Here is a 26,593-nt window from a genome sequence, read left to right as displayed (position 1 = left end):
CTATAAACCTAACTAGTATTACTCACAGATAATGGCGCCTCGAGACAGTTTATGTGGGATTAACAGCTTGGCATCGAGTACACAAAATGTTGTCTTCTCATCTACCTGGCAATTAAGAGAACCGTAACAAAAGCTTGCCAAATCCGCCATGATTGCATTACACCCTTAAGAGTTTTCAGACACAATTTTCAAACGACTAATTAACCAACACTCAACAGTAACTTAGACAGCACCTGCCAAATCCTCTGCAGACTGGATTTGTTCATGTTCAGGAAATCGGTTTAACATCAAACATGAAAGATCAGGTGTGTTGGCTTCAAGGGGGATGTTGACGACACACGCTGTGATTTAGTGCCCCTCGAGGCGACTATAATCTCATCATACTATACACATATGAGTGTCGAGCCCTGGCGTGGTGAGAAGGACAGGCCGCCCAGACCAATCTTCACACCCTGTGCTGCCTCTGAGGGCTTTATGAAGTGAGGGCCAAAGTGCTGGCCAGCCATAACATTAACACTCCATCTATCTTATCCACAGACGAAGGCTGGGCCCACTGAACTAGTGATGATTTTTTCATCCTAATCTCAATTCTCAATTCTCGATCTGATTGTCAGACGTGATCACGTTTGATTACTTCAAGTGCAGATGATGCATACCTGACGCATAGTGTTTTTGAAGAAATGAATTCCTGTTGCTCATTCACTGCAAATTGCGCAACTTGAATTGCGAACTTCACACTTTAGATTCTTCAATTCTTGTCAAAACAAGACTGAAGTAGTAAGCAATTCGTTTTACTTCAGGTAATTCTTTTTTGACATGCGCATTTGCCATTAAATGCAAAAATGTCAACTAGGTGCAATATACTTGGTAGACTTCACCTATGTTCCATCTACTATGGTAGATTTCCCGTATGTTTCACCTAGTATGGCACAAATCACTCTTTGCATCGTTGGGTGAAGCTGATTGGGCAAGTGCAGTGTTCAAGAAGGGAATGCGGGCCAGAAACACGTGGCATACACATGTGTGTGTGTTTGTTCACCTCAGTCCCATTCGTTCCTCTGCAGCTCCTACGTGGTAGTATCAAGGACAAGTGGGTTGTTCATGACGTTCCTCTCGGAGTGCTGAAGTTCTGTTTTAGATCGGGGGATCCTGTTCCCTCACAGAATGCCGCTACAGGAGCCTCTGGGAAAGGAACGCTATTTTTACCCAATCAGAAAGGGCTAACGTTCAAGCTGAGAACCCTAGCCCCCCATGAACCACCACTGCACATTCACACACTTGCTATATTTAAATGTGTTTTCAACTCTCCCCCCCCCCCCCATAAGTATTAGCATATGACAGTGTTAGCATAGCAAGAAGTGCTGTATAGAAGTGAGAGCTGCAGAAAAGTCAACAAGTTCAGGATCCCCATCCCCTTTTTTCCTTAAACATGCATGATTGAACCTTTGGATTCCCCCAAACACCTGCGTCACACATTCTCGCTTTGAAGAGGTCAAAAACCGCTCTCTCTATCTTTTATCTCTCTTTCTCTCTCTTTCGCTCTCTTTCTCTCTACACACAGACACACACACACACATATATAAAGATTGATGGTGGTCTGGTCTGGGGAGCATTAAGGTGTCAGCAGCAGATGAAAGCTTCTTTCTCTTTAATGTCTGCCCTCAGCAGGCCAGTGGGATCCAAGCTGGAGTGTTTCAATCAGAGTCCATCTGTGGACTTATCTCTGCATTTGTGGATGTTACGATTGCAGTAACGAAAGACACAGAGAAGCTTTGGGAAAGTATGTGTGTGCAGGAAGTCTCGATAGGGCTGAGTGGTGTCCGTGTGTACGTGAGTCCGTGTGTGTGTGTGTGTGTGTGTGTGTGTGTGGAGAGCGTGGAGAGTGTTTGAGTGTGCAGCATATGACTGACGTCGATGTAGGCGTTAATGTGTGAGGACAGGCACAGAAAAAGACTGCACACATCTAGCTGTGAATTGATTTACGAATACATGTACCTTTGGTGTGTGTGTGTGTGTGTGTGTGTGTGTGTGTGTATGTTCTGTGTGCAGCTGTGCAGTGCAGGGCCCCTTGGATTTGGCTGGAGCTGAGGTTATATAGAGAGTTGGAACATCATGGTCCATAAACAGCATGAGCATCCATCCAATACTAGCTACGCTGTCTTTCTTTTCTGTACCGATAATGGCCCTTTGGGATCGTGTTGCCTTTTACTCATTCTACGAGTATGGTTTTATGTATCTAAGTTACACACTACATCCATAGTTTACGAGACTACTCTGCATAGGCCTATAGTGGGTTCAAGGTTACTTTGGTGTGCAGTATCCGCCAGAACAGCTTCAATGTGCCTTGGCATTGATTTTTCTACAAATCTCTGGAACTCTACTGGAAAGGACGGAACGGCATTCCTCCCAGAGATATTCCCTCGTTTGGTGTCTCGATGACAGTGGTGGCGAGTGCTGTCAAAGATTTTGGTCCAACATCTCCTATAGGTGTGCAATTGTGTCGAGCTCTGGTGACTGTGAAAGGCCATAGCATATGATTCACATAATTTTCATGCTCATCAAACCATCCAGTGACCCATTATTCCCTATGGATGGGGGCGCTGTCAAACTGGAAGAGACCACTCCCATCAGGATAGAAATGTAGCAACATAGGATAAAGGTGATTTTTGAGCTTTGTATTGATTTGCAGTGACCCTTCCCTCTAAGGTGATAAGTGGAGGTAAACCATGCCAGCATAATGATCCCTCCACTGTATGGGTGAAGCATTCAGGCCTGCACTGTTCTCTTGGTGTACTCCACACATGCACTCGCACACTTGTAGAGAATATTGTTGCGGGATGACTCATCTGACCAGATCACTTTTTTCCACATCTGATTTTGGCACCACCGAACTCTCAAATGTGCATTCAGCGTTTGTAATGAGGGGTTTTCTGCAGTGCAACCCAACTATAATATCCCTCACTATGTGAATGTCGGTGGACTGTTCTTGCTGACACAGTCTGATCACGTCCTTCTCAGTCCCCTGAGGTAGAGTTGATGTTCTGTTTATCCTCACACATCACACTAATGGACGAGCACCGCGGTCATCAAATGTGCGCTTTCCCACAGAACTTAACGCAGATGTCCCCTTAGGCACTCTTCCTATTGAAATGAGCCAGAGTGACTGAGTTTGTGCTCCTTCAATCTGCACCCCAGAACAAACCCTCTTTGATTTTTTTCCTCTTGCCGTCTTGATCAAAAATTCATAATCAACTAGTCCCGTTCAACAGTTTTACACTACCACAGAGCATGACTGGATGTTATTTGCTAAATTGTGCCCCAAAGTGCATCTGTGTTGAAGCATCTACTTTCGTTACGTTTCTCCACTCATTTGTACAGGTTTTTCCTTTAATTTGTCCCCATTTGTATGAATCATGTGCTGTGCTCAAGTGCATCATTTGTCACCTATCTGTATAAAATCAAGTGCTCATCTTTGATAAAGCATTGCTTTGGAGCACTTCATAATGTTGGACTCATCTTAAACAAGGCTAAAAGTTCATGTCAATAGTTTTCCAAATGTCACGGTGTAATTGTGTAACTTAATAGATTAACTAATTTTAGTGAGCATACCAGAATGTGAAGCATGACCACTGTAACTACCCTGATATTTTTCACATACTTGACATTGCCGTATTCATAACATGGCGCAGATGGCGTTCGACTGAATGAATTATCAGGTGTAATTTTGTCAAGCATCAGACAAAGGTCAGCAGAATGTTTCCACTCCAGTGGTCACAGTGGAAATTGTGATGTCAGCTTCCCCAACGTGCTAACCTATAGGGAGATGCCGTTTCTGTATTTTGGGTTTATTTGTTGTGATGTAACAAAGTGGCGCTATCCATATCCAGGCCACCTGGCCCCTTAGCCAGCATTAACTCCATGATAAAATCCCCCCCTGCTCCTCATCCATTGTTGTCCCCTCTGTGTTACCTCACGTCGCCAGGGACCATTCCTAAAATTGACAAGAGGGGGGGTTTAGCTTGTCACCGTGGCCTTGTTCCCCTCTGGCATTCCTGAAATAGTGGGGGCAATTATCAGGCTATTTTCCGTCCGGGGCCCGTGTGAAGAGGCCCCCGCGCTCTGACGCATACGCAGCCCTGGGGGGCTTAGCAGTGGTGGAGCCGCAGAGCTGCGGAGCTGAGGAGTGCAGTGAGGTGCCTTTGGCACCAGGCCCAGAACCGTCCCAGCCCACTCACACCGGGCTGAGATGCTGTGGACAGGTCCCCACCGCTGAGAATTGCTGTGTGGGTACAGAGAGGCTGGCTGCTAAAAACAAAGGTGTACACGTGTACATGGTGTACATGTTAGCCAGCTGTTGCTAGTCCTCTTATTCTTTAATGGCTGTTATGAATTGCATGTGCAATATTTACCACATATACAGTTAGAAATACAAAACATAAATGTATTTATGCCCAGCTATTATAAGACGTACAGCAAGTGACACCATAAGGTAACACCTTATGTTCACTCTGACTCTAAAATCTGACAAATACTCTGATGTAACAAAGCAACACATTTATAGCTACAAGCTAATGTCCCACCGGATAGTAGGCCTATTATAGAGTCAACAAATTGGAAAGAGGAATTTAACTGTTGCTCAGCAACCTGTATATGAGCACTAAGCCTAACTCAAGTGTTTGTCAAGAGTCAGAAAGATTCTTCCATAACAAGATCCTAACTCCAACCTCAAATCTGAATCCATTTTTATTCTCCGTAGCCAATACACTAATTGAAAGAATTTGTACGGCAGGAATTAACTCATTCCCTGATGCTGGTTACATGTTCAACTTAAATGTGAAACATTAAATATACATGCAAGCTCGATTCCAAGCCTGTCTCTTGATCTTAACACTTTTGTCAACAGGAATAAGTGGTTTAAAGAGCTGATCAATGCACACCCAGACAGACCATATATATCAATTTGGGGCACTTTCATTGATTTATCGATTGCCATCAAGGGAGCGAATTGGCATCCATTAGTTACCAGACAGCTTCCCAATCCAGTAATTGCACTGGTCTGTTTCCTCATACTCAGGAGGTAGTGTGTTTCTCACAGATGTCTTAATGACCTATTGATTCCACAGATGAAGGCAGGAAAGCTGAACCTTAGACTCTGTGATAGGCATGTGAGGGTATGTGCACACACACACACACACACCCTGCCGCACACACACACACCACCACAAATGCGTGCTTACACACTGTGAGAGAGCTTTACTGTTCATAGGAGGCATCTCCATTCCATGGCTGTTGTGGATTAAGCAAAAAATACAGTTGCACCACCGTGGATTCCAGAACTTGACAAATGTCAGTGAGGTGGAACAGAAGACTGTTACAATGAAAGCACCACAGAGAAGTATGAAGAACATGCAGAGCAAACAAGAATGATATTAGAAAAACTGACAGGTAGACAGAGACACATGCTTGATTACTAAATGATGTCTTGGGTCACAGCATCATAGAAACCGCCTTTACTCTTCTGTGTTGTGTTTTGCCACAGTAAATCGCAACACATGTGGTTCAGTGATTTATGAACCTGGTTTGAATGACAAAAAAAAGATTGGAGTCTGTAGCACGGCAGCATGGGTTGGTTAAATACAGTAGTATACGCTAGTACGCAAGGGAAATTTCTAGCTACACAGCCCATGTCACATTATTCACAGTCTGATTAAAAGCTTCAATGCTCAATCCCTTAAAAATACCAAAAGACTACATTATATTGGTCATACTAGAAAAGAATATGCACCTCTAGACAATTAGTATTGATTTAGAATGTCGTGTGTAAGATTCTAAAATAACTGCCTGGGTGTGCATTCTATAAACAACTTACCACTGGCTCTACTCCTCTGAACTGGGAGGGAAGCCAAGCAGCTCTACCCATACATCCACTAGAGGTCACTCCTCAACCAATAGCATGGCTTGTAACTGGTATATAGGCCTTTATAAAAATGTATCGAATCAAAACGTGTGCAAGTGGACCAAACCTCCACTGTTACACAGGCAGTGAAAGTGGTCAAGTCTGTGTTTTTCACTGGGGGTCACTGACTCCACCTTTGAATATCAAGAGCTAATTAGCTCCCAGTCAATGAGATGTATCTACTCGCCTGCTACTAGCTTTTTTATCGCCTGGCGGATACGCAATTAGCTTGATTAAAGTCGGCACTGGAACCTAATGGATCAGTGTGTTTAATTATGCATACGTCTCCATCGCACGCTGGGTTCTCACACGTGTTTGTGAACAGGAGGACATGAATCATGGACTAATGAGAGAACACACTTGACCCCCGTGGCTGCCGCACACGTCTCGGCTCATTATGGTATTAGCGTCCTCTGCCTCCCTACACTTTTCCCATTTACTCTCTTTCACTCAGAGCTCTCAGGTCTTTCCACATGCCATAGATTTCCATGTTCAACAGTCTTTCTTTAAAACCACTCTGCAGATTGAACAGTAGGTTTGAAAAAAGTCTTCTTTTTAAATCTACCTTGCCCAAAAGAATGTGACCAAGACCGATGATGATGAACCAGGCCATCATGTTTATCATTGTTTATTTCAGAGATGCTTGCCCCTCTATAGTGTGCATGTGCATGTGTGTTTGTGTGTCTTTGTCTATGTGAAAAAAAGAAAGAGTGGACCCCCCCACCCCCCCTCCCCCAAAGTTGTTGGTACTTTTCGCCCCCATACTTTACCCCAGTTGGATGCTTCGCTGGGACGGGCTGTCTATCGCCCCCTCTGCCCCGGAGCTGTCGGGGGTGGATTGAGTGACCCTAATTATAGCTGCTGGGCCATGGGGTGGCATGGATTACAGGGTGATCATCCGCATGCAGGATTGGGCACATAAACACAACGCTGGAATGCCGAAAGGGGATCACTGTGCCAAGCAGCCAGGCTTAATTTGGGCAAACAGAGACACAAAACATGCAGACAGCTCACAGCAGCATATGTCAGGAGAGAGAAAGTGTGTGTGTGTGTGTGTGTGAGTGTGTGTGTGTGTGTGTGTGTGTGTGTGTGTGTGTGTGTGTGTACCTTCTGTGTGCAGCTGTGCACTGCAGGGACCCTTGATGTGTGTGTGGTGTGTGTCTGTCTGTGTCTGTGTGTATGTGTTTCAATTCTGTTTGTGAATGACCATTCAATTTGGCCTGAAATTGTAAGTGCGGATCTACGTAGGGTAGCACAAGTAGCCATGAACATATTCTTGGAGGGCCGGCTTGTTTTTTCTGAGCATATGTCAGTTCATATTATAATGAGATTCTTTAAGGAAATGTACATGTGCGGTCCTCCACGACTCTGAATGTCATTACCAAGAACATTTACCACCTGAATCATAATTAAATGTTCCTCAATGCCAGCTTTCAAACCCGCAGACTTGCTTCTATTGAGGCAAACAGCAGCTGTCCGAATGCTGTATCTCTGAGTTGCTTTGATGAAGCTGGTCCCATGATGAATTTTAGTCTAATAAAACATCAGGCCCATGTGCTTGCGATTTTAGGCAGATGATTGCGTGCCTGCTGAAAATCAATAACGCTAATGTAGACACGGGCTCGTGCTCAAGCTGTGGCACAGATGCGACCAAACCACTAGAGCGCGGGGTGCTCTTCCGTTCCCGCTAAGGTTAGTCATGTTTCGGCCTGACAAATTCTGTTTCTTTTGCCCAGTGTCTTTTTAACATGCAAGTTTTGTTAGTTAGTCATTGAGGGTTGGGATTAGTTTGATAGATATCATGAAACTGTCAGGAGGAAGCTGTGTTTAGTAATAGTCGTTTCACCAATACCATTGTCTCTAGACATCATAGACGTCATTACGCTGTGCATGTAGAAGAGGCTCTGAATACAACGTGCATCCTAAAAATGATTTCAGGTTATCAACAGTTAGGGGGCAGAACTCTTAACTTACATTCAGTTTGCTACACATATTGTCCTTCAATATCTATATGGCCAGAATGGATGAGTTACAGATATCATCTGTCCGCCATGTAATGAAGACACACACAAAGGGGTCTGCTGGTGGCAAGGGGCTTGTGTCTGCCTCAGAAGGGACTAAGGGATCAAGCTGAAGGCTTAGAACCCTTCACTGACAATAAGAATGGTGATCTACTAGAGGAGAGGTCAGACTGTCTACCTTACATGATCTATGTAACACAACGGCACTATTTGCCATAACAACATGCTAAATGAAGGTGAAATGCCTTTATGGTCTAGTAAGTTACATTTTGGAAAATGGAAAAGAGCTCATACTGACATCTGGTGATGAAAAGAGTGGTTGTCGTAAGGTAGTGGGTTAAGAGGTTTGTGTGTGTGTGTATGTACGTGTGTGTGTGTGTGTGTGTACGTGTGTGTTTGTGTGTGTGTGTGTGTGCGTGTGCGTGTGCGTGTGCGTGTGCGTGTGCGTGTGTGTGTGTGTGTGTGTGTTTTTGTGTCTAGGAAGGACGGAGACACACACCCAAACAGACTGTGACTGGAAGTGTGACCTCGTTCCCTTGTTAATCCCATGCTGTCAGGCCTCTTGTCAAAGCCATGCGCGGCTCAGCAACCTGTGAAGCCTTTGCTCTGTGCCGGTGGCATGTATGATCTTCCTATTACTGAGGGAAAAAGACACAGATAGAGAAAGGGAGAGAAAGGTAGACAGACTTTTACTACAGAAAATCCCTCAAAATCTCAGAAAAAGAGGAAGCAGTTGACGACTCCTCCACGTCACACTTAATCCATCTATAATTCAAATCATCGACCAACAGTGTATATATAGGATATAGGTCTATATTTATAAGTTCCATCCTGATGAACTGAATGTGATGCATTCGGAACACCCTAGAAGCTCTTTAAGGTTATTCCAAAGAACATCATTTCATAGCAATAACAGACAGAGAAGAAGAAGGACACTATGAAGGAAAAAAGGCTGATGAAACAGTTAGTCTCTCATTAGTCATTAGACTCGTAGAGACGGTGCCAGAGGAAGACATTGGCAGGTTTCGAATGCTGTGGCTGCCCCCTGCAGAGGCTGCTGCCCATGGCCCAGATTGTAACGAGGCCCAAGGTCATTAGGGTGCAAATATGTGTGTGTCTGTGGTGTGTACTTTGTGTTGCTAGGAGATGCTGTAAATTTAGACCTTCGGCTTTGTCTGTGCTTTGCCAGTATTTGCAGTGATTGTGATCGGTTGTTGACCAGGTGCTGCCATCTGTTGGTAGAACTGAAAAAGGCAGACAGAACAGAAAGGGCTTGAAAAGGGAGACAGCATACCACTGATGCTAAGTGGTGATCCGAAGAAATGCTAAATATGTCAGTATCATTGTTTCTCTCTGTTTGCCTTTCTATCTGGTGCAATAAGCTATGACTAATTTGATTATTGCTAACAATGCAAGGTGCTTTTTCAAATTTGCTATACGTTACGTACTACGCGAATTGCTTTATATCAACATATAACGATAATGTATTGCAAATAACTTTCCACGTGTCTATTATGCATCAGGGAACGTGTGTGCTCAGATAAGGACTTTTTTGGTGCCTGCATGACTCATGAGGGAGGTGTTTTGCTGATGCAGCCCTTTCAGTGTAATATTCTGATGTGTGTTCAAGCTGTGAAAAGGAGCTAGACAAGTCCTCCAAGAATAGCAGTGCATATTTAGGGTCTTTAGGAAGCACTCCAAACACTGCACATGGCTCTTTATCTGGTTACATCCAGAAAGTTCACTTTGTGAGTGTGTGTGTGTGTGTGTGTGTGTGTGTGTGTGTGTGTGTGTGTGTGTGTGTTTGCATGCAGGTGTGTGTGTGTGTGTGTGTGTGTGTGTGTGTGTGTATGTGTGTGTATGTGTGTGTATGTATGCATACAGGTGTGTGTGCTGAAAGTATATGTACGTATGTGTATATGAATTTGGAAAGGTGTGTGTATGTGAGTGTTTGTATGGCTTTGTGTCTTTGTCTGTGTGCATGTGTGTACATGACTTTGTATGGATTTGTGTGTCTGTCTGTGTGAGTGTGTGTGTGTGTGTGTGTGTGCTACAAGGTCAGATCATATGACGAGGGAAAAGGCCGCGGGATAGAAGATTCCCTATTCGAGTCCGTCCGATGATCCATCTCTGCGGTGACAGACCATCCCAGCTATTCACACCTTTCCCGCTAGCCCTGTCTACACCTGCCACTCGATGCCCCCAGCTTCGCGCCCCAGGAAGTGGGGATTTCCCCTCGCTGGGAGGAGCTCTGCCTCTTCACGAACCAGCGCAGAACATGGCCCTCGCCCACATACCAGCTCAGCAGTCACAGATATCAGTCACAGTCACAGCTATCTATAAGATGTACTGTATGCTTATATCTGAAGTGACTTACAGTGCAATACGGATATACATTTTTCATCAGCGTGTACTTTATGCTCCCCTGATCTTCGTATTGTTAGTACCTTGCTCCTGAGCTACGCAGAATCAGCGCTTTTGAAGCCAGAAAGAGCTTCACGCTCTATAGTGGCGTGAAGCCAGTCCCGGTTTGGTGGTGACCGCCGGCGAAAGTGCAACTACAAGTGGGACATCTGTAAAAATCTATGGGACAACCCCACGCCCAACACACACTCCACACACCACAGACAGCGCATACACACACTCACACACCCCTCCTGTGGTGTTGGTGTCAGTTGTGTGGTGTGAAAGCTGCAGGGGTAAGGGGTGTCAACACCCGACACCGCCAGACGGGGCCGTAGAAATTGTCGGACCTGGTCCTCCATGGCAGTGCCACCTGCGTAAGGGAAAGGTTAGAGTGTGAGTGTGTGTAACTAAAGATGAGCAGTGGTCGTGCCAGCTACTGAAAGCGTATATCCCAAACTCAGACTCCCAAAAAATAACTACAGATGTTGAACTGCACTGTAATATGGAAAGGCACAGATTTCCGTGCAAAAAGTGCAGCATAAATATGTGTTTGTTTGTGTTCGTGTGTGTGCATGTGTGTGTGTGTGTGTGTGTGTACATGTGTGTGTGTGTGTGCGTGTGTTTGTGTGTGTGTTTGTGTGTGTGTGTGTGTGTGTGTGTGTGTGTGTGCGTGTGTGTGTGTGTGTGTGTTTGTGTGTGTAAGGCTAACCCTAAGCCTAACCCATCCTCTATTTAGAAACAGTATAGTGTGAATTAATCAGTTCCACATTGTACAAATTGTCACTAATTGTAATTTGTATTTATCTTTATCATTTTATCAACACACGTAGCTCATAACAGTGGGTTTTGCATACTTGCCTTGCCCAATTACTTCAGTTATAAAAGACACAATGACCAACAATACCAGTTTATGAAGCCACTCAAAACCTCCATGAAGGGTGTCCTTCCGAAGGATGTCCAGCCTGATCTGTTTCCGAGGCTGTTTAGAGGTGTTTAGACCTCTCCATGGTGTTACTGATGTGATGAACCAGCACAGCCACTTAATGTCAGTATCCTGAACTCCCTCACGCCCCTATAAGAACTCGGCACTGCATCTCCGCATCTGGATTGGCCTGTCACGCGACTGGGTGATATAGCGTGTTCCCACGGCAACCACACCTCACACATACAGTATACACACACACAGAAGAGGACTCAGGCAGGCCCGGAGAGAAACACTGACAGCCTGCCAGGGTCCAGTCCACTGTGTGTTTCTGTGTGTGTCTGTCTGTGTATCTGGACGGCATCCCAGAGCAAGCAAACCTCTCCTGCATTAGCTAACCCCATATCCCACAACCTATCATAGCACAGCGCAGGCACAACCACTCCCGTCTCTCCCCCCCGTGTTCCCTTTCACATCAGGGAGGAGGGGAAGTGGCCTATTGTCCCCTTCTGTCTGCGGATGGTTGACACGCTACTTGAGAGGGCCGGAGTCTAGCTGCTGATTTATGAATTTGTTTTGGCTGCAAAATGGTTGTCCTGAGTGGTTTCGTGCATTTCTTTTGGTCACTACCTCCCCTCGTGTCTTCCTGTAACTCCTTTCCCTCTGTGTCTTCATCTCTCTCTCTCTCTCTCTCTCCCTCTCTCTCTCTTTCTCCCCCTCTGACTCTCTCTCTCTCTCTCCCCTCTGTCTCTCTCTCTCTCTCTCTCTCTCTCTCTTTCTCCCCCTCTGACTCTCTCTCTCTCTCTCCCCTCTGTCTCTCTCTCTCTTTCTCCCTCTCTCTCTTTCTCTCTCGCTCTCTCGCCCTCTCTCTCTCTCTCTCTCTCCCCCTCTGACTCTCTCTCTCTCCCTCTCTCTCTCTCTCTCCCCCTCTGACTCTCTCTCTCTCCCCTCTGTCTCTCTCTCTCTTTCTCTCTCTACCTCTCTCTCTCTCCCTCTGTCTCTCTCTTTCTCTCCCCTCTGTCTTTCTCTCTCTCTCTCTCTCTCTCCATCTGTCTCTCTTTTTCTCTCTCTGTCTTTTGGACCCTTGATGCTTCATCTCTGCAGTGCAGTCCCTGTGTAATCCATCCTTCCACATGATGCTCATGTCATGGCAGTGCCGTATGGTCTCCCTCTGGTCCTCCATTGTGAGTGCAGCATGTGGTGCTGAGGTTGGCTCCAGCAGCTTGTTTGTTGCGTGTGTGTGTTTTTACAGCTGTGTGTGTGTGTGTGTGGGCTGACATTATAAGTGCTGGAAAGTTGGACAAAGGGGGTATACAATGACAAAGTTGTGCTGTGCTCTGAGTGAGTATTGCTGCCTATTCCTCTCCCACATTGCAACACACACTTCATAGTGTGTGCTGGGGACATAATGCAGATGGACGCTGTGGAACTGGTCATAAAGTCATAAAGTCCCCTCCAGTATATAATGACGGCATATTAATCCCCCTTGGTTAATTAGGAAATCCAATGCAGAGTTGCAATCTAACCACACAAGCATTTCTTAGCAGGATGCCCATTGTTAATTTGGCCAGTGCGGTCTATTTGCTGTCGGGTGAAGCTGTTTTTATTATTATTTATTTTTTTATTTTTGGCGCAACAAAAACCCAATTGATTTATTTAATATGTAGAGACACTCTGTGCACTGGATCTGAACGTCATGCGTGGATTTTTTAGCAGCCACAGGCGCATGTCTGTGTCCACTTCATCTTTTTTACCTCAGTCTCAGGAATTTCTCAGACCAATCCGGCACAATAGAGCAGGAAGCCTGGTGACAGTTTTATGGAGCTGCCGTCACCTCCGTGCTGAACTACGAATGGCTGCCTAGACAACCCCTATCACCATGGCGATATCCTGGCTGTTAGTAAACAACACTTCAGTTTCTGGAAATGATCGTCCAGGCGATGGGGGGGGGGGGAGTGAGGAGGGGGAGGAGGAAACTCCAGGCCACTAATACTGATACTAAAGTACTTTCTGAACCAGGCCCTACACCCAGTCAGAGGTTGTGGTCTCTGCAGACACCAAGTGCATGCTGCAAGGTTGAGGAAAGTGAGATCCGTGGTGAGTCGTAATCATAAAATACCCTCACGCCGCACAGCTGTGAGAATGTGTCGAAGTTTAAGGGCTGATGATAATCAACTGTGCACACACACATAGACACACACACACACACACACACAGAGACACACACACAGAGACACACACACACACACACACACACACACACACACACACACACCACTAACCACACACACACACAACCACACAACACCACACCACACCACACACATACACACACACACACACACACACACACAAACACACACACACACATACACACACACACACACAAACACACACAAACACACAAACACACATACACACTCACACACACACACCACACCACACACACACACACACACACACACCACTAACCACACACACACACAACCACACCACACCACACCACACACATACACACACACACACACATGCACACATGCACACACACACACACACACACACACACACACACACACACACACACAAGGTCTGAAAGAGTAGTGTGTGCTGTTGTGAGATGGTCTGAAGGCCTCACCGCCAGACCGTCAGCCCCCACGAAAGAATGCACAGAATGCGCTCGGTGGAGGAATGGTGCGAGATTTTGGAAGGAAGTGATAGAAGTACAGTACACCTCGAGCACAATGGAAGCTTCCAGACTGACGGAAGAGCCCCCAGCCTCGATCTGACAGGGCGTCAGCTGGACGGCGCGAAAAAGCTGTCAGTTACGTGCGAGGCTGACTCCTGATGCCCTGGATCTGCTGTGAACTTTTGTCCCGGATCAATGTGTTGCCAGACCCAGCTGGGGCGGGGGGGGGGGGGGGGGGGGGGGGGGCGGCTGGAGCTTTGCCGGCCGACCTCGTAAAGCTGTGAATGTGTTAAAATGATCAACAGTTGTGTCCTGTTAGATGGTGAATGATTAATGTGTGGTGTTAAAGTCTTAGAGGAGGTGATCATCTCTCGAGCCTCTGTGTTTATGAGGCAAACACATGCGTTATGTGTGTGTGTGTGTGTGTGTGTGTGTGTGTGTGTGTGTGTGTGTGTGTGTGTGTGTGTGTGTGTGTGTGTGTGTGTGTGTGTGTGTGTGTGTGAGAGTGTGTGTGTGTGTGTGTGTGTGTGTGTGTGTGTGTGTGTGTGTGTGTGTGTGAGTGCGTTTGTCTGACAGAAAAAAAGTTAGCATGAATGTGTGAGTATAAGTGAAAGAATATGACAGATTGTTATTGACCGTCAGCTCAACAATGCAGAAAGGTACCCACGTCTCTCCCGAGAGCACAACAATAAACCTGCCTATATAATATATCAGCAACTATACATCAGCACAGCAAGGCCACTTCTTCCAATGCATATTTCACCACAGGAATCAGAGAATGAGAAAACCCCAACAATAAAGGGATGATAGTTGTCATAAATCTTGGAATAAAAGACGCTACAGTTACACACTAAAATAAAAGACAAGTGCATTCATCTACTTTCTCTGCTATTCACCTCTAGAACCCGATACACAGCTGTTGGCACGGTAATAGCGGTGGGTCAAGTTATACTATTTTACTTCTCCAAGCAGTTGTTCTCAGATTTCAGTGTAGAACTGTGAAAGCCCAATGGCTACACCATTTCTTTTTCTCCCACAGAAGGCATTGTATGAGCTTTGAACACATGACCCTGATTCACAATATTGTGACACTGAAGGAAGGGCCTACACCCTCACAGGAATGTAGGTTGGAGGTTATTGGGTTACTGCATGTGTAGCAATAGTCACACTTCCATGGTAACCTCTAGATGAAATTAAGTCTTTCTGGAGTAATGTATTACTAATACCCTTTTTGGCTACGAGGAGCATGGGATGAGCTAAAAATGAGCTCACTTATAACAGAGAAGTATGAGAGTTGTAGCAGATACTGACCATCCATATCATAACTGTAGTATTATATCATCATAGTTGGCATATTAAAATACATAGCATACTTATCCTATTCAACCAAGTTGAAGCTAGTAGTAATTTATATGTCTTTCTATGGCCTCTATAAAAATATGCAAATACTTTCGGATTACGTCACGTAGTTGTGAGGTATTCTTTGTTCGTAGTTTTTGTTCACAAAACTGAATGGTTTGTCAACAATAGGACTATTTGGAATGGAATTTCCTGTTGCTGTTTTGCCTAAATGCAAATGGACTTAATGCATTAGAGTGAAAATGATGTAGACGGACCCGTGTTTTACTCATTGTAGAGCTGGACAAGCCATGGGAACAGAGTGGTACCTGCTGGAGCAGGACCAGACGAGAGAGGACGGAGCATACTAAACTTACAGCCTGCTTTCTCTCATTCCCTCCATGTGCTCTCTCTTTCTCTCCATTTCTCTCTCTCTCTCTGCCCCCTATCGTTTTCTCCCAACCTTTCCTCTCTCTCCTTCTCTCTCCACCAATTCTGTCTCTTTCTATCTGTTTCCCAGTTTATGTCTTCCTCCCTTCTATTTTTCTCTCTAGTTTACTCCACTTAGCTCTCCAGGTAGAAAGAGAGTTTCTCTTTTCCTCTCTTTCTCTCTCTCTCTTTCTCTCTTTCACTCACTCACTCTCAATCAATTTGACAGCAATCACCCTTACGTAAGACTGCTGGAATGAGTCATTTAACTGTTGCAGTCTGCGCGTGTGTGTGTGTGTGTGTGTGTGTGTGTGTGTGTGTGTGTGTGTGTGTGTGTGTGTGTGTGTGTGTGTGTGTGTGTGTGTGTGTGTGTGTGTGTGTGTGTGTGTGTGTGTGTGTGTGTGTGTGTGTGTGTATGTGTGTGTGTGTTCATGTCCAGGAGAGAGGATGATTGGTGAGTGGGTTTGTTTGTATGTGTGTTTGTTTATACATGTGTTTATGTGTATGTGTGTGTGTATGTGTGTATATGCAAGTGTGATGTGTAGGTGTGTGTGTGTGTGTGTGTGTGTGTGTGTTACTGTAGTGTGTGTGCACACACATGTGTGTACGTGTGACAGGAAGAGGTGTGTACCAGAAGCACACCTGCACGCTAACCTCCCGACCCCTCTGTCCATCCCTCCCGCTGAGACAAGTCATCACAGCAACCCTGGTAGTCTACAGGGAACATGCCTCTCCTGTACAGCTGTCTCCTCTGCTCAGCACACCGTGTGTATGTTAGCGTAAGAGAGTGTGTGTCTGTGTGTGTGTGTGTGTGTGTGTGTATGTGTGCGTGAGAGAGGTAGAGAGAAAGTGTGTGTGTGTGTGTGTGTGATTGAAAATGAAAAAGAGAGAGAGAGTGTGTGTGTGTGTGTGTGTGTGTGTGCGAGAGAAAGAGTGAGAGGGAGTGTTTGTGTGTGTGTGTGTGTGTGTGTGAGTGTGTGTGTGTGTGTGAGTGTGTGTGTGTGTGTGTTTGTGCGTGAGTGAGAAAGAAAGTGCGTGTGTGAGAGAGAGAGAGAGGGAGTGTGTGTGTGTGTGTGTGTGAGTGTGTGTATGTGTATGTGTGCCTGAAAGAGAGGAAGAGAGAAAGTGTGTGTGTGTGCATGAGTGAGAGAGAGAAAGAGAGCGTGTGTTTGTGTGTGAGAAAGAGAGTGAGAGGGAGTGTGTGTGTCTGTGTGTGTGTATGTGTGTGTGTGTGTGTATGTGTGTGCGTGAGAGAGAGAGTGTGTGTGTGTGTGTGTATGTGTGCGTGAGAGAGATAAAGCGAGAGTGAGTGTGTATGTGTGTACGTGAGAGAGAGAAAAGGGAGAGAGTGTGTGTGTGTGTATGTATGTATGCGAGAGTGAGAGTGTGTGTGTGTGTGTGTGTGGGCATATATGCATGGATGTATGTTTGTCAGAGTGTCCGTGTGCAGGGAGGTGTGTGAGTCTCAGTACATGTATATACATGCCTGTGTACGCATGAGCATCTAATGTGAGTCGGTGGTCTGCGCGGTAATAATCAGATAGCACGCAGGTTGAGTTGTCTAAGCATATGTGCAGCACTGTTACATTTAGTAGAATAAAAACCGCACTCTCAAGCTTTTCTCTTTTTCACACGATGGCGTAAGGCCGAAACGCGTCTGTACGAAAATAAACTGGTCTTATTTCTAAAGAGAAAAGCTTGAGAGTGCGGTTTTTATTCTACTAATAGTTAACATTCTTTTACTCGCACCCGAAAACGTATTTATATATATTTTTTGAAGTAGAGCGCGCCTATCCCTACCAGCACTGTTACATCACACCATGCTCCCATGTCAGGGAGGGCATTTTCACATCCTGGCCCATAAAGTATGATGTTTAAATGGGAATTAGCGCTGAGCATCGCAGAAATGACATTTAACGCTGTCCATTTCCCCCTATCCGTGACGGAGAGGGATAGAAAGAGCTGCTAAGCCAAAAAGACAGAAATGTTTTTTTCTTTTTATGATTATGTAGCATTTTGCAACATTACTGGTCCAGATTAAGAGTTTCTGATTGATTGGGAAAGCTGTGGGTGCATTAAGAGCGCTTAACTCTATTGCTTTATCTTCATTTCATCAATGGTTTGAATTAATAATCTACGTCTTCCAACCCAAGTTTTAGCTGTTTCTTCCCAGTGTTAAACTGTTCACATATTGAGTGGTATTATTTTTTTAAGTGTTTTCTTATTTCTCAACTTTACCACTCTGGTTATCACTTCTGTCATTCAACTTTATCACCTAGATTACTTATCAAGAATGGTCCATTCTTAAGTGCTTCTTAACATATTTGATAGATATTATTGTATGTCAGACTTTATATGTGGTGTTGTGGAACCAAAGACGTCAGGCTTTTGCCTGCAACTAAAAAGGAAGTCTTGAAGCTACATAATGGATGTATATTACTGTAGCAAGGGAACTTTCACAGAAAAAGATTTTAGGGAGGCGGATGCAAGAAAAAATGTGATTGTGTGACACACAGAGTGAAACATAATACAGAATATGCATGTCAGCAGAACTCAATTTTTCAAAAGTTGACAGTTTAATAAAACAAAATAAAAAAAATTGAAAATTGTGTTTAAGAAGTGTCTGGTGTAAAACAATACCCAAAGATAAAAAAAAAACTGTACTGTAGTCCTGCTGCAGAAGAGGTCATAGCACTTGAAACACCATCCAGGCCATTTGGCCATGACCGCTTCTCAGCACGTCAAAACGAACCCGGCAGCTGTGCTCACTTTAGACCTGACTCTCGGGTACAGAACGGGGGAGAGCGGGGTGTCATCCAGAAGACAACAGCACACACACACACACACACACGCTCGCTCCGAAAAAAAACACGGCCCCACTAACCTCGGCTCTCCGCCAGCAACATAGCAACACCTTCTCCGCAAACAGCTTGCTCACATAAATGTAACATTAATGAGATTTGCTTTGTTCAGAATAGTTCTCAGGGCCTGTCGTGTTCTTTTCTTAATCTGTTCTCAACTATTCTGTTACAAACCAACCAGCAATTACTTCTCCTAGTTCTCATGTGGTTCACGTAGTTCTTTGTACACAACTGTTGAAATTATTACTCTCAATCATGTAGAGCTTTGGTAAAGGTACTTGAGTGTTGAACAGTGCTGTTGACCCCCTCTGTAGACATCCTGATCTGATCTGGAGTCAGTGGAGAAAGAGCCTTTTTTATTGGGGTACATCAAGGCTTTTATAGAACCTGCTGCTAATGTTGGATCACGCTGTTTCCTGGGACATTACCTAAGCGCAGTTTCCAGTCTTACGCACGCACCCGCGACCCCAAACAAGAGTTCACATGTGTGACACATCCTTATCAAAAGCTGACATCACTAAGTAAAGACAGAGAAGAAAAGGCGAAGGGGGAGGAGATTTTAAGGGCTGGGAGAATGGAGGGATAGAGAAAAAAAGACAGGAAGCGAGGGAACACTGGCAGAGGTCATGTGCCTTAAACAAACTTTTATTCCATGTGGTAATGGATGGAGATGTGGCGCTGCCAGGACCTGCTGCCTCTTCAAAGGGTGCCGAAGAGGTGGAGGGCATAGCACCAATCCCATGAATGCAAATTCTGTGTACGGGACGTGTAGGGATTTGAGTCTTTGTATGGAAGGAAGAAAGAAAGAAACAACCAAGAAAAGAAAACTAGCAATCAAGGAATATTCATCCTATTGATACAATCTAAATAAATTCCCTCTAAATTATGGCCACATAAATGCACATCTAAATTTGGGATATTCTCTGACATTGTCCACCATGCAAACACAAAAAAAAAAATAAGAATGAAGGATTAAAGCCCAAATATCTTGGCTAAAACTGCTAGAAAACGTCATGAACCATGGCAAGAGAAAAGGCAGCCTCTTGTTTTTCCTTTCCTAATCCACATCTGAAAGTCACATTTTTCTCTGGTCCATTACCTGTGGAGCGATAAGCCCTGTAAAAGAGCAGATAGGCCAGTAACACTTGGCCATTTTCACATTATGCTGTAATCTGTGGCCTTTAGGAGAGCCAGAGAGTGTGGCACAGATGAGCCACCATATGGCCTCCGTCCGCGGAGCAGGTATTTCAGTCAGGACCGAATCTCCACTGGGTCTCCGCTCCTCTAGCAGATGTGGTGGCAGAGCTATGCCAATCTCTAGCCTGCTTTAGACATTATCGGACTTTCTGCTTGCAGGGCCTATTGCATCATGCACTGTGGCCCTAATCAGTTTTGAGGAATGACACAGAAAGAAAGAGAGAAAGAGAGAGGAAGAGAGAGAAGGGGGGGGGGGGGGGGGGTTGCTGTTAGAGTGCTCGGTCTTAACCACACAGACACATATACACATGAAACTGTGATGCAATCAGTGTGTGTGTCTGTGTGTGTGTGTGTCTGTGTGTGTGTGTGTGTGTGTGTGTGTGTGTGTGTGTGTGTGTGTGTGTGTGTGTGTGTGTGTGTGTGTGTGTGTGTGAATATATGTGATTTTGTGTCTATGTTATGTGTGTGTGGGTGGACATCGCGTGCCTGCGTTATTACCACGCTTGTCAGGTAATTTTCTTACAAACAGTCAGAGCAGCAATTTCTCATTAGGTCATTCATTGGCTGGAATTCCAGATCATATAACACCATAGGGGGATGTGCCTGAGCTGGTTTGACGCTAGATCCCTAAAAGCTGCGGATTAACCACAAGTTCATTTCATTTATCAGAGAAAGGAAAAAAATAAATGCTTGCTGTGTAAACAAACCTCATAGCAAATATTTCTCTTTGGAACATAAGTGTCTCTGTAATTGCGTGTTAAAGTAGTGTTAGAGGATTTTCCTCCGATATTTGCATTAGATTTTAAACGTGCTAAAATTCTAAGTAAACATAGTTATTCACATCATTCCTTTGTTGGTTTTTCTGATGATGGACTAATGGATGGTATGCACACACACACACTCACACACACACGCACACACACACACACACAAACACACGCACACACACAAGCACAAACACACACACACAAAAACAGACGCACACACACAAACAAGTCATTATTATAAGAACAAGCAAAGGTCAAGCCTCTTGCCTCATATGGAAACTAATTAGTTGGCAATTAGTTTGAGCAAATGTGCTAACACTGAAACTATGAGGGAACATGGTGTTCAGCAGCCATGTTTGTCCTCCTCTGAGAATACAACACTGAATATTTCTGAAGCTGAAAAAGAAAACACCTACTTTCTGTAGATAAATACAACACTCTCTCTCCTGCTAGCTGCGTCCTTTGGCAAACATGCTAGTCACCGCACCTTTTTTCTCAATCTGGAACTGGTTTTCTCACGAGATAGAAGTTTTTGTATGTAGTCCTACTGGACGTGTGATCAATGAAGATTGACGAGGGTAACAGAGAAAACACTGTTCAGGTCAGCAGTAAACCAGGGGCCCTTCAGTTTGGTTCAAGTAGTGGGCAAAGGTTGACAGTCTTGTAGGGTACAATTTCTCGTCGTCATTGGGAATACTTTGAAGGGGGAGAGCTCCCTTTAAGGACTAGCAGAGTGCACCCCAGTGGCACAGGCCTTTGTTTGTTCTAAAAACACACTTTTTTTGGGGAGACATTTTTCAGAGAAGGGAGATATGGAGACAAGCCAGAATTTATTTCAAAAATCTGTTTCTGTTCTTGTAAAAAAAACAACCTGCAGCTAATGTCATAGTAAAAGGCTGACATACGCAGAAATGCACACATTCCCACACACACACACACACACACCCTTTCTCAGGAATAAAGGCACACGTCCAACACACACTCATTCAGAAACATGCACACCACACACTCTTTCTTCAGAAAACACACTCAAGCATACAAACGCACACACATACACACTTGAAGGCTGAGTAATTGTCATCTCAACCCTGTATCCCTGCCTGAACTCAAGAGGTCTTGCGCAATCTTTCTTGCTTCAGGAAACCGAGAGGGCCATGACTGTACAGCACATCTGATTTGTTACACGACAGACTCGTTAGTAATCTCTGCTTTTGTAATGCCACCTTATTGATCACGCCCCACCACGGAGACTTACTCATGGATGATGTGGTGAGAGAAGGCTGGTGGAGGGGCCCTGAGGCCCTGGGTTTTTTTTGCCAGAGAGAGGGGAGGGAACGTGGGGCTGGGAGAACAGCGACGGCCCCCGGATCCTGCCCAGAGCTCCAGACCTCAGAGTGGATTAGCAGCAGCCGTCTTTGGCAGTGAAATGACATCATGGCTAAATCATCCCAGGGGCCTGCGTGCGCAAGTGTGTACATAGACACTCACTCAAGCACTCAGCCACCCCCACACCACCTCCCCCCACACACACACACACACACACATACACACACACACACACACACACACACACACACACACACACACACACACACACACACACACACACACACACACACACACACATACACACACACACAACCACAACCACACGCACACACCCATATCCGTCATTCTCATGATCCCACTCTCTCTCTCCTAATCTCTGGTATCTTCTATCCTTCTACCCATTCTCTCTTTCTTCATCATTTGTCCCTGTTATACACTTTGCACTATCACTTCTCCCCCTTTCCATTTCTGTCTCTCCATCCTGCTGTCTCTCCTCACATTTTTTCATTCTTTCTTCTCTTTCTTTCTCTCTTCTCTGCCTCTAACCCTCGCTCTCTTTTTGTTCCAACTTTCTCTCTTGCTCACTCTCTCTCACTCTTACTCACTCTCTCTCTCGCTCAGTCTCTCTCTTTCTCTCTCTCGCTCTTGCTTTCTCCTCCCACACATAATCTTACAGTTATGCATTGATACGTTCACAATGACATCATACTTCACACGCTCAATACATATTGTCCTAATTACTGATCAAACACAGCATGATGGGTCCAAACTGGTTCTCCTTCTCAGTCTCTCTCTCTCTCTCTCTCTCTCTCTCTCTCTCTCTCTCTCTCTACGAGAGTGTGAGTTTGTTTAGGCCTCTGCTGTTTAAACTTTGTCCCACACAAATGGGGCTGGCTATTGTTGGGAGCTTGAGCAATCTTTGTTCCTGCCACAGGTGATAGATTAATAGAGTAAACCCCCAGGCCTGGGCCTCTTAAGGCAGCACCTGCTGGATCAGATCCTTTTGTGATTATTCTCTCTCGTTCAGATGTGCCCTTACACACACACACGCACGCACGCACGCACGCACGCACGCACGCACGCACGCACGCACGCACGCACGCACGCACGCACGCACGCACGCACGCACGCACACACGCACACACACACACACACGCACACACACATAGACACACACTGTTACAGTGACACTCATAAATCTCCACCTGTGTTCCTATCCCCAGGTAAACAGCCATGCGTTCCCGTAGCAACAGCGTGGAGGACCTGGCCCAGGCCAAGCCTTTGTCACAGCAGCAGCAGCAGCAGCAGGAGCACACCGGATCCCGCCGGCGGGCCGCAGAGTGCGAGGAACCTTCCGGAAGGGGCCCTGGGCAGCCCTGGCACAGGGAACCACCAGATGACGTGGAAACCGTCCAGAAGAAACACAAGAGTGGCAGCAGCAGCAGCAGCAGCCACAGCAGCGGGCACAGCAGCGGCAGCGGGCAACCCAGAGGCAGGGCGGCATCAGTAGGGAAGGGCAGGGACCTCTCACGTGATGACCTCCTCTTTCTGCTCAGCATGCTGGAGGGAGAGCTACAGGTAGATAGATGATAGATGGATACTTTATTGATCCCGAGGGAAATAAAGGTCATCCAGTAGCTTATACTTACAAACAAACATGAATCACAATAAATACAAAAACACAAACAATACACATAGGGAGAACATGTACACATGGGGGTGGGGTCTGAATGAACAAAGGAATTGATTTGCATTATGGTATGAGCAGGATCTTAAATAAAAATGAGTAGAGTAGAGTAGAGTAGAGTAGAGTAGAGTAAACTGAATAGAAATCAGTTGTGAGATGAGTGCCATTGAATAGTACTAAACACTCATGTACTGTAGCTTTTGTATTGACAAAACAAAAATCACAACCATTGTAGAAGAGATGAAAAGCAATTGGACATTAGATGCTGGTAGAACCAGTTTTTTTTCTCACAAAGTGCTTTTCTTTGTATTGGAACTGAGACATGTCTGTATTGGTGAACCAACCTTACCATGAGGTGCGTTCAAAATAGCAAACAAAGGCAAAAGTTTGCAAACTGTTCAATGCAACTGTTTGCAAACACACACAATGGTCTGAGGGCGTGTCTCTTGGCAAACAAACATTTACACTGGACAGGGGTCACAGTTGACATTTTTTGAATGTTTACACAAAATGTTGAAATGTAAAAGTTCAATTTGCTGAGGAGAACTGAACTCCTTTGTGATGGTGATGGACTGTTGGCATGTAAAACAGCAGAGCGGTTTTCACGTCAGAGGCTGCGTGTGGAAGCAAGAGAGGGATGATTCGAGCATACACCGCTAGGACAGGGACCTGTAAAAGGAGATGAACCAAGGAGGAAGAGCCATTAAAAAGAACGGGGAAAAAGTATAGAGAAAAGAAAAGAATGAGGAAAAAAAGGGGACATATCATGGCTTGTGAAATGCAAGGGAGAGGGAGGAGGGGAGAGGAGAGGAGCAGAGGGGTAACGTTAATCCATCTCCCAGATAGCCCAGGCCTGGATGACCCTGTCCAGCTCAGCAGAACATCCCTCTCCCCCATGGACACCTGATGGAGCATGACATGCTGGAGAGGGGGGGAGGGGGGGGGGGGGGTAATATGGAGAGAAAGGGAGCAAGAGTGGGATAGAGAGAGATTGAGTGAAAGAGAGAGGGAGGCAGAGAGTAAGGGAGGGTGGGAAAGAGAGTGAGTGACAGAGAGCTGAAGACGGAGAGGAACATAGTTTATAAAACAAGGCGAGTGTGCGTGAGAGAGGAAAGTCAAGGAGAGGTGCGTATGTATAAAAGAGCGGCCTTAAATTGGTCACATTTAGAAGTGGAGCCTTTTCACAAGCGAGCATGCTAAGCATTTTACGGTTGACTTGCTTGTTTATTTCACCTCTGAAGAGCGTGACGGCTTGTTAGAAAAGTGACAGAAAGGGGTTTGGAAAGTTTGGCAGGCAGCGGCTCACCGTTAACCTGCCATGATGCAAACCCATTCAGAGTTAATGACGCACGCCGCCCAACCATTGCATAAATGAACTGCTATGCACGCTTCTAAAAATGGGCACTGTAAAGTGTCAGCCGAGCGCGTAGCCTACTAATAACTTACACCCCTGCCCCACTCACTCGCATGCCTTTCTAACACGAACCCATCAATCTGCTGTAAAAAGAGAGAAAACTGTCTCTGACTCGTTGCCCACCCCTCCCGGCTCTCACCGCAGGCTCGAGATGAGGTGATCACAGTACTAAAGGCTGACAAGATCGACCTTGCGGTGTTGGAGGGCAAATACGGATTCGTGACCCCACAGAAGGTGCTCCAGGCCTTGCAGAGAGACGCCATACAGAAAGGGGATGGATGGCAGGATGACATCTACGAGAAGCCCATGGTTGAGGTGAGGAGGGTGATCCTGAGAGGCAACATCGTCAACACACACACACACAAGTCGCACGATGACAGGGATTAAAGTAACAGTATGCGACAATTATACTTCAGGATTAGGGTTAGGATAAGCAGCTTTACCTTAAAATAACAGCTTGAAAAAAATTGGGGCGCTACAATGACTTTTAATATGGAGAATCGCCTCCGTGCCATTGCCATACCAGGGTCCATAGGCTTATAACTGCTAAATGTAGGATTGCCTGACGCCGCCCGGCTTCCTACTGTCTGCCGAACTAGTAAGCAGCTTATTTGCCGTCTTGCTTTGTCTTGTGTTGCACTTGCTTGATGTTTGACTGTGTTAGGACAGTTGTTGAGTACCTAGTTTGTCATAATGTCAAAGTCAGCACATTTCAAGAGATTTCGTTAGTTTTAGCATAAGGAATGCTTCTTTAAGATATGAGCAATAACCATGTATAAGGTTGACAGTCAGCTTGGATTCACATAGATATAATGATGTACACCTTAAGAAAATTCGATGATGCATTGGGCCTATGTCACTGAGTTGCAGTGTACTGAAAACTCCACAACAGTAAAAGTATACAGTAGTAAAGTTGATATCTGCCTCTCAAAAGAGACTATTCAACTAAGAAATGATTATCTAGTCCAATGTATTCATCACCAAACCATCTTACTTGTCTGTTTCTCAGCTGGACAAGCTGGTGGAGAAGCAGAGAGAGACGTACCGACGCATGCTGGAGCAGCTGCTCATAGTGGAGCAGTCTCACAAGCAGACCATCTACAAGATGGAGGACGAGAAGATGAACCACAGTGAGTTCATGAAGAAGAGCGACGAGTTCACCAACCTGCTGGAACAGGACAGGGAAAGGTCAGTGGCCAAATGGCCAAACCACGAGTCAATGTTGTGGTGTATTATTAATCTGGGTAATGATACATGGTGCTACACACGGTGGGTATTCTCAGAAAGGCACTTTTCAGAATGTGCATCAGGCTTTAAAAAAAACAACAACTGAATTTTGGTTGAACAAGTATCCCTGAAATTCAACTGGAACTAATTTTCTTGAGCGTATGAGATGTGATTTGTTTTCATTATAACTGAGTTTAACCAAACGGGCAGTCTCTGCACTGAACGCAGCCATCCAGCCTCTGTGGCAATGTTGGACACTGAAATGCTTTAACTTAGGGTTCATGGCAAGGTTCTGATGCACATTCTCAGAAGTTCTGCTCTATAGTTCTTTTTCGGTCTGTTCTTTTCCATTC

The 26,593-nt window shown here is 45.3% G+C and overlaps 1 protein-coding gene across 2 annotated transcripts in view; it reads left to right on the top strand.

The window, feature by feature from the left end:
• Window positions 1-26,593, top strand: part of filip1l (filamin A interacting protein 1-like) — a 78,684-nt gene that overhangs the window by 2,906 nt on the left and 49,185 nt on the right. The window contains exons 2-4 of one of the 2 annotated variants that reach the window (XM_080834834.1): window positions 23,144-23,490; window positions 25,158-25,328; window positions 26,023-26,201. In XM_080834834.1, coding sequence (XP_080690960.1) covers window positions 23,146-23,490; window positions 25,158-25,328; window positions 26,023-26,201 — 695 coding nt within the window. In that variant the 5' untranslated portion in view covers window positions 23,144-23,145. Of the gene's footprint in view, window positions 1-23,135; window positions 23,491-25,157; window positions 25,329-26,022; window positions 26,202-26,593 lie in introns of both variants that reach the window. The other variant, XM_080834833.1, reaches the window with a different exon arrangement.

Source organism: Sprattus sprattus, assembly GCF_963457725.1.
Source record: "Sprattus sprattus genome assembly, chromosome: 3".
Classification (NCBI taxonomy): Eukaryota; Metazoa; Chordata; class Actinopteri; order Clupeiformes; family Clupeidae; genus Sprattus; species Sprattus sprattus.
Note: the sequence above shows the minus strand (reverse complement) of the source record. Positions and strands in the feature narration are given on the sequence as shown.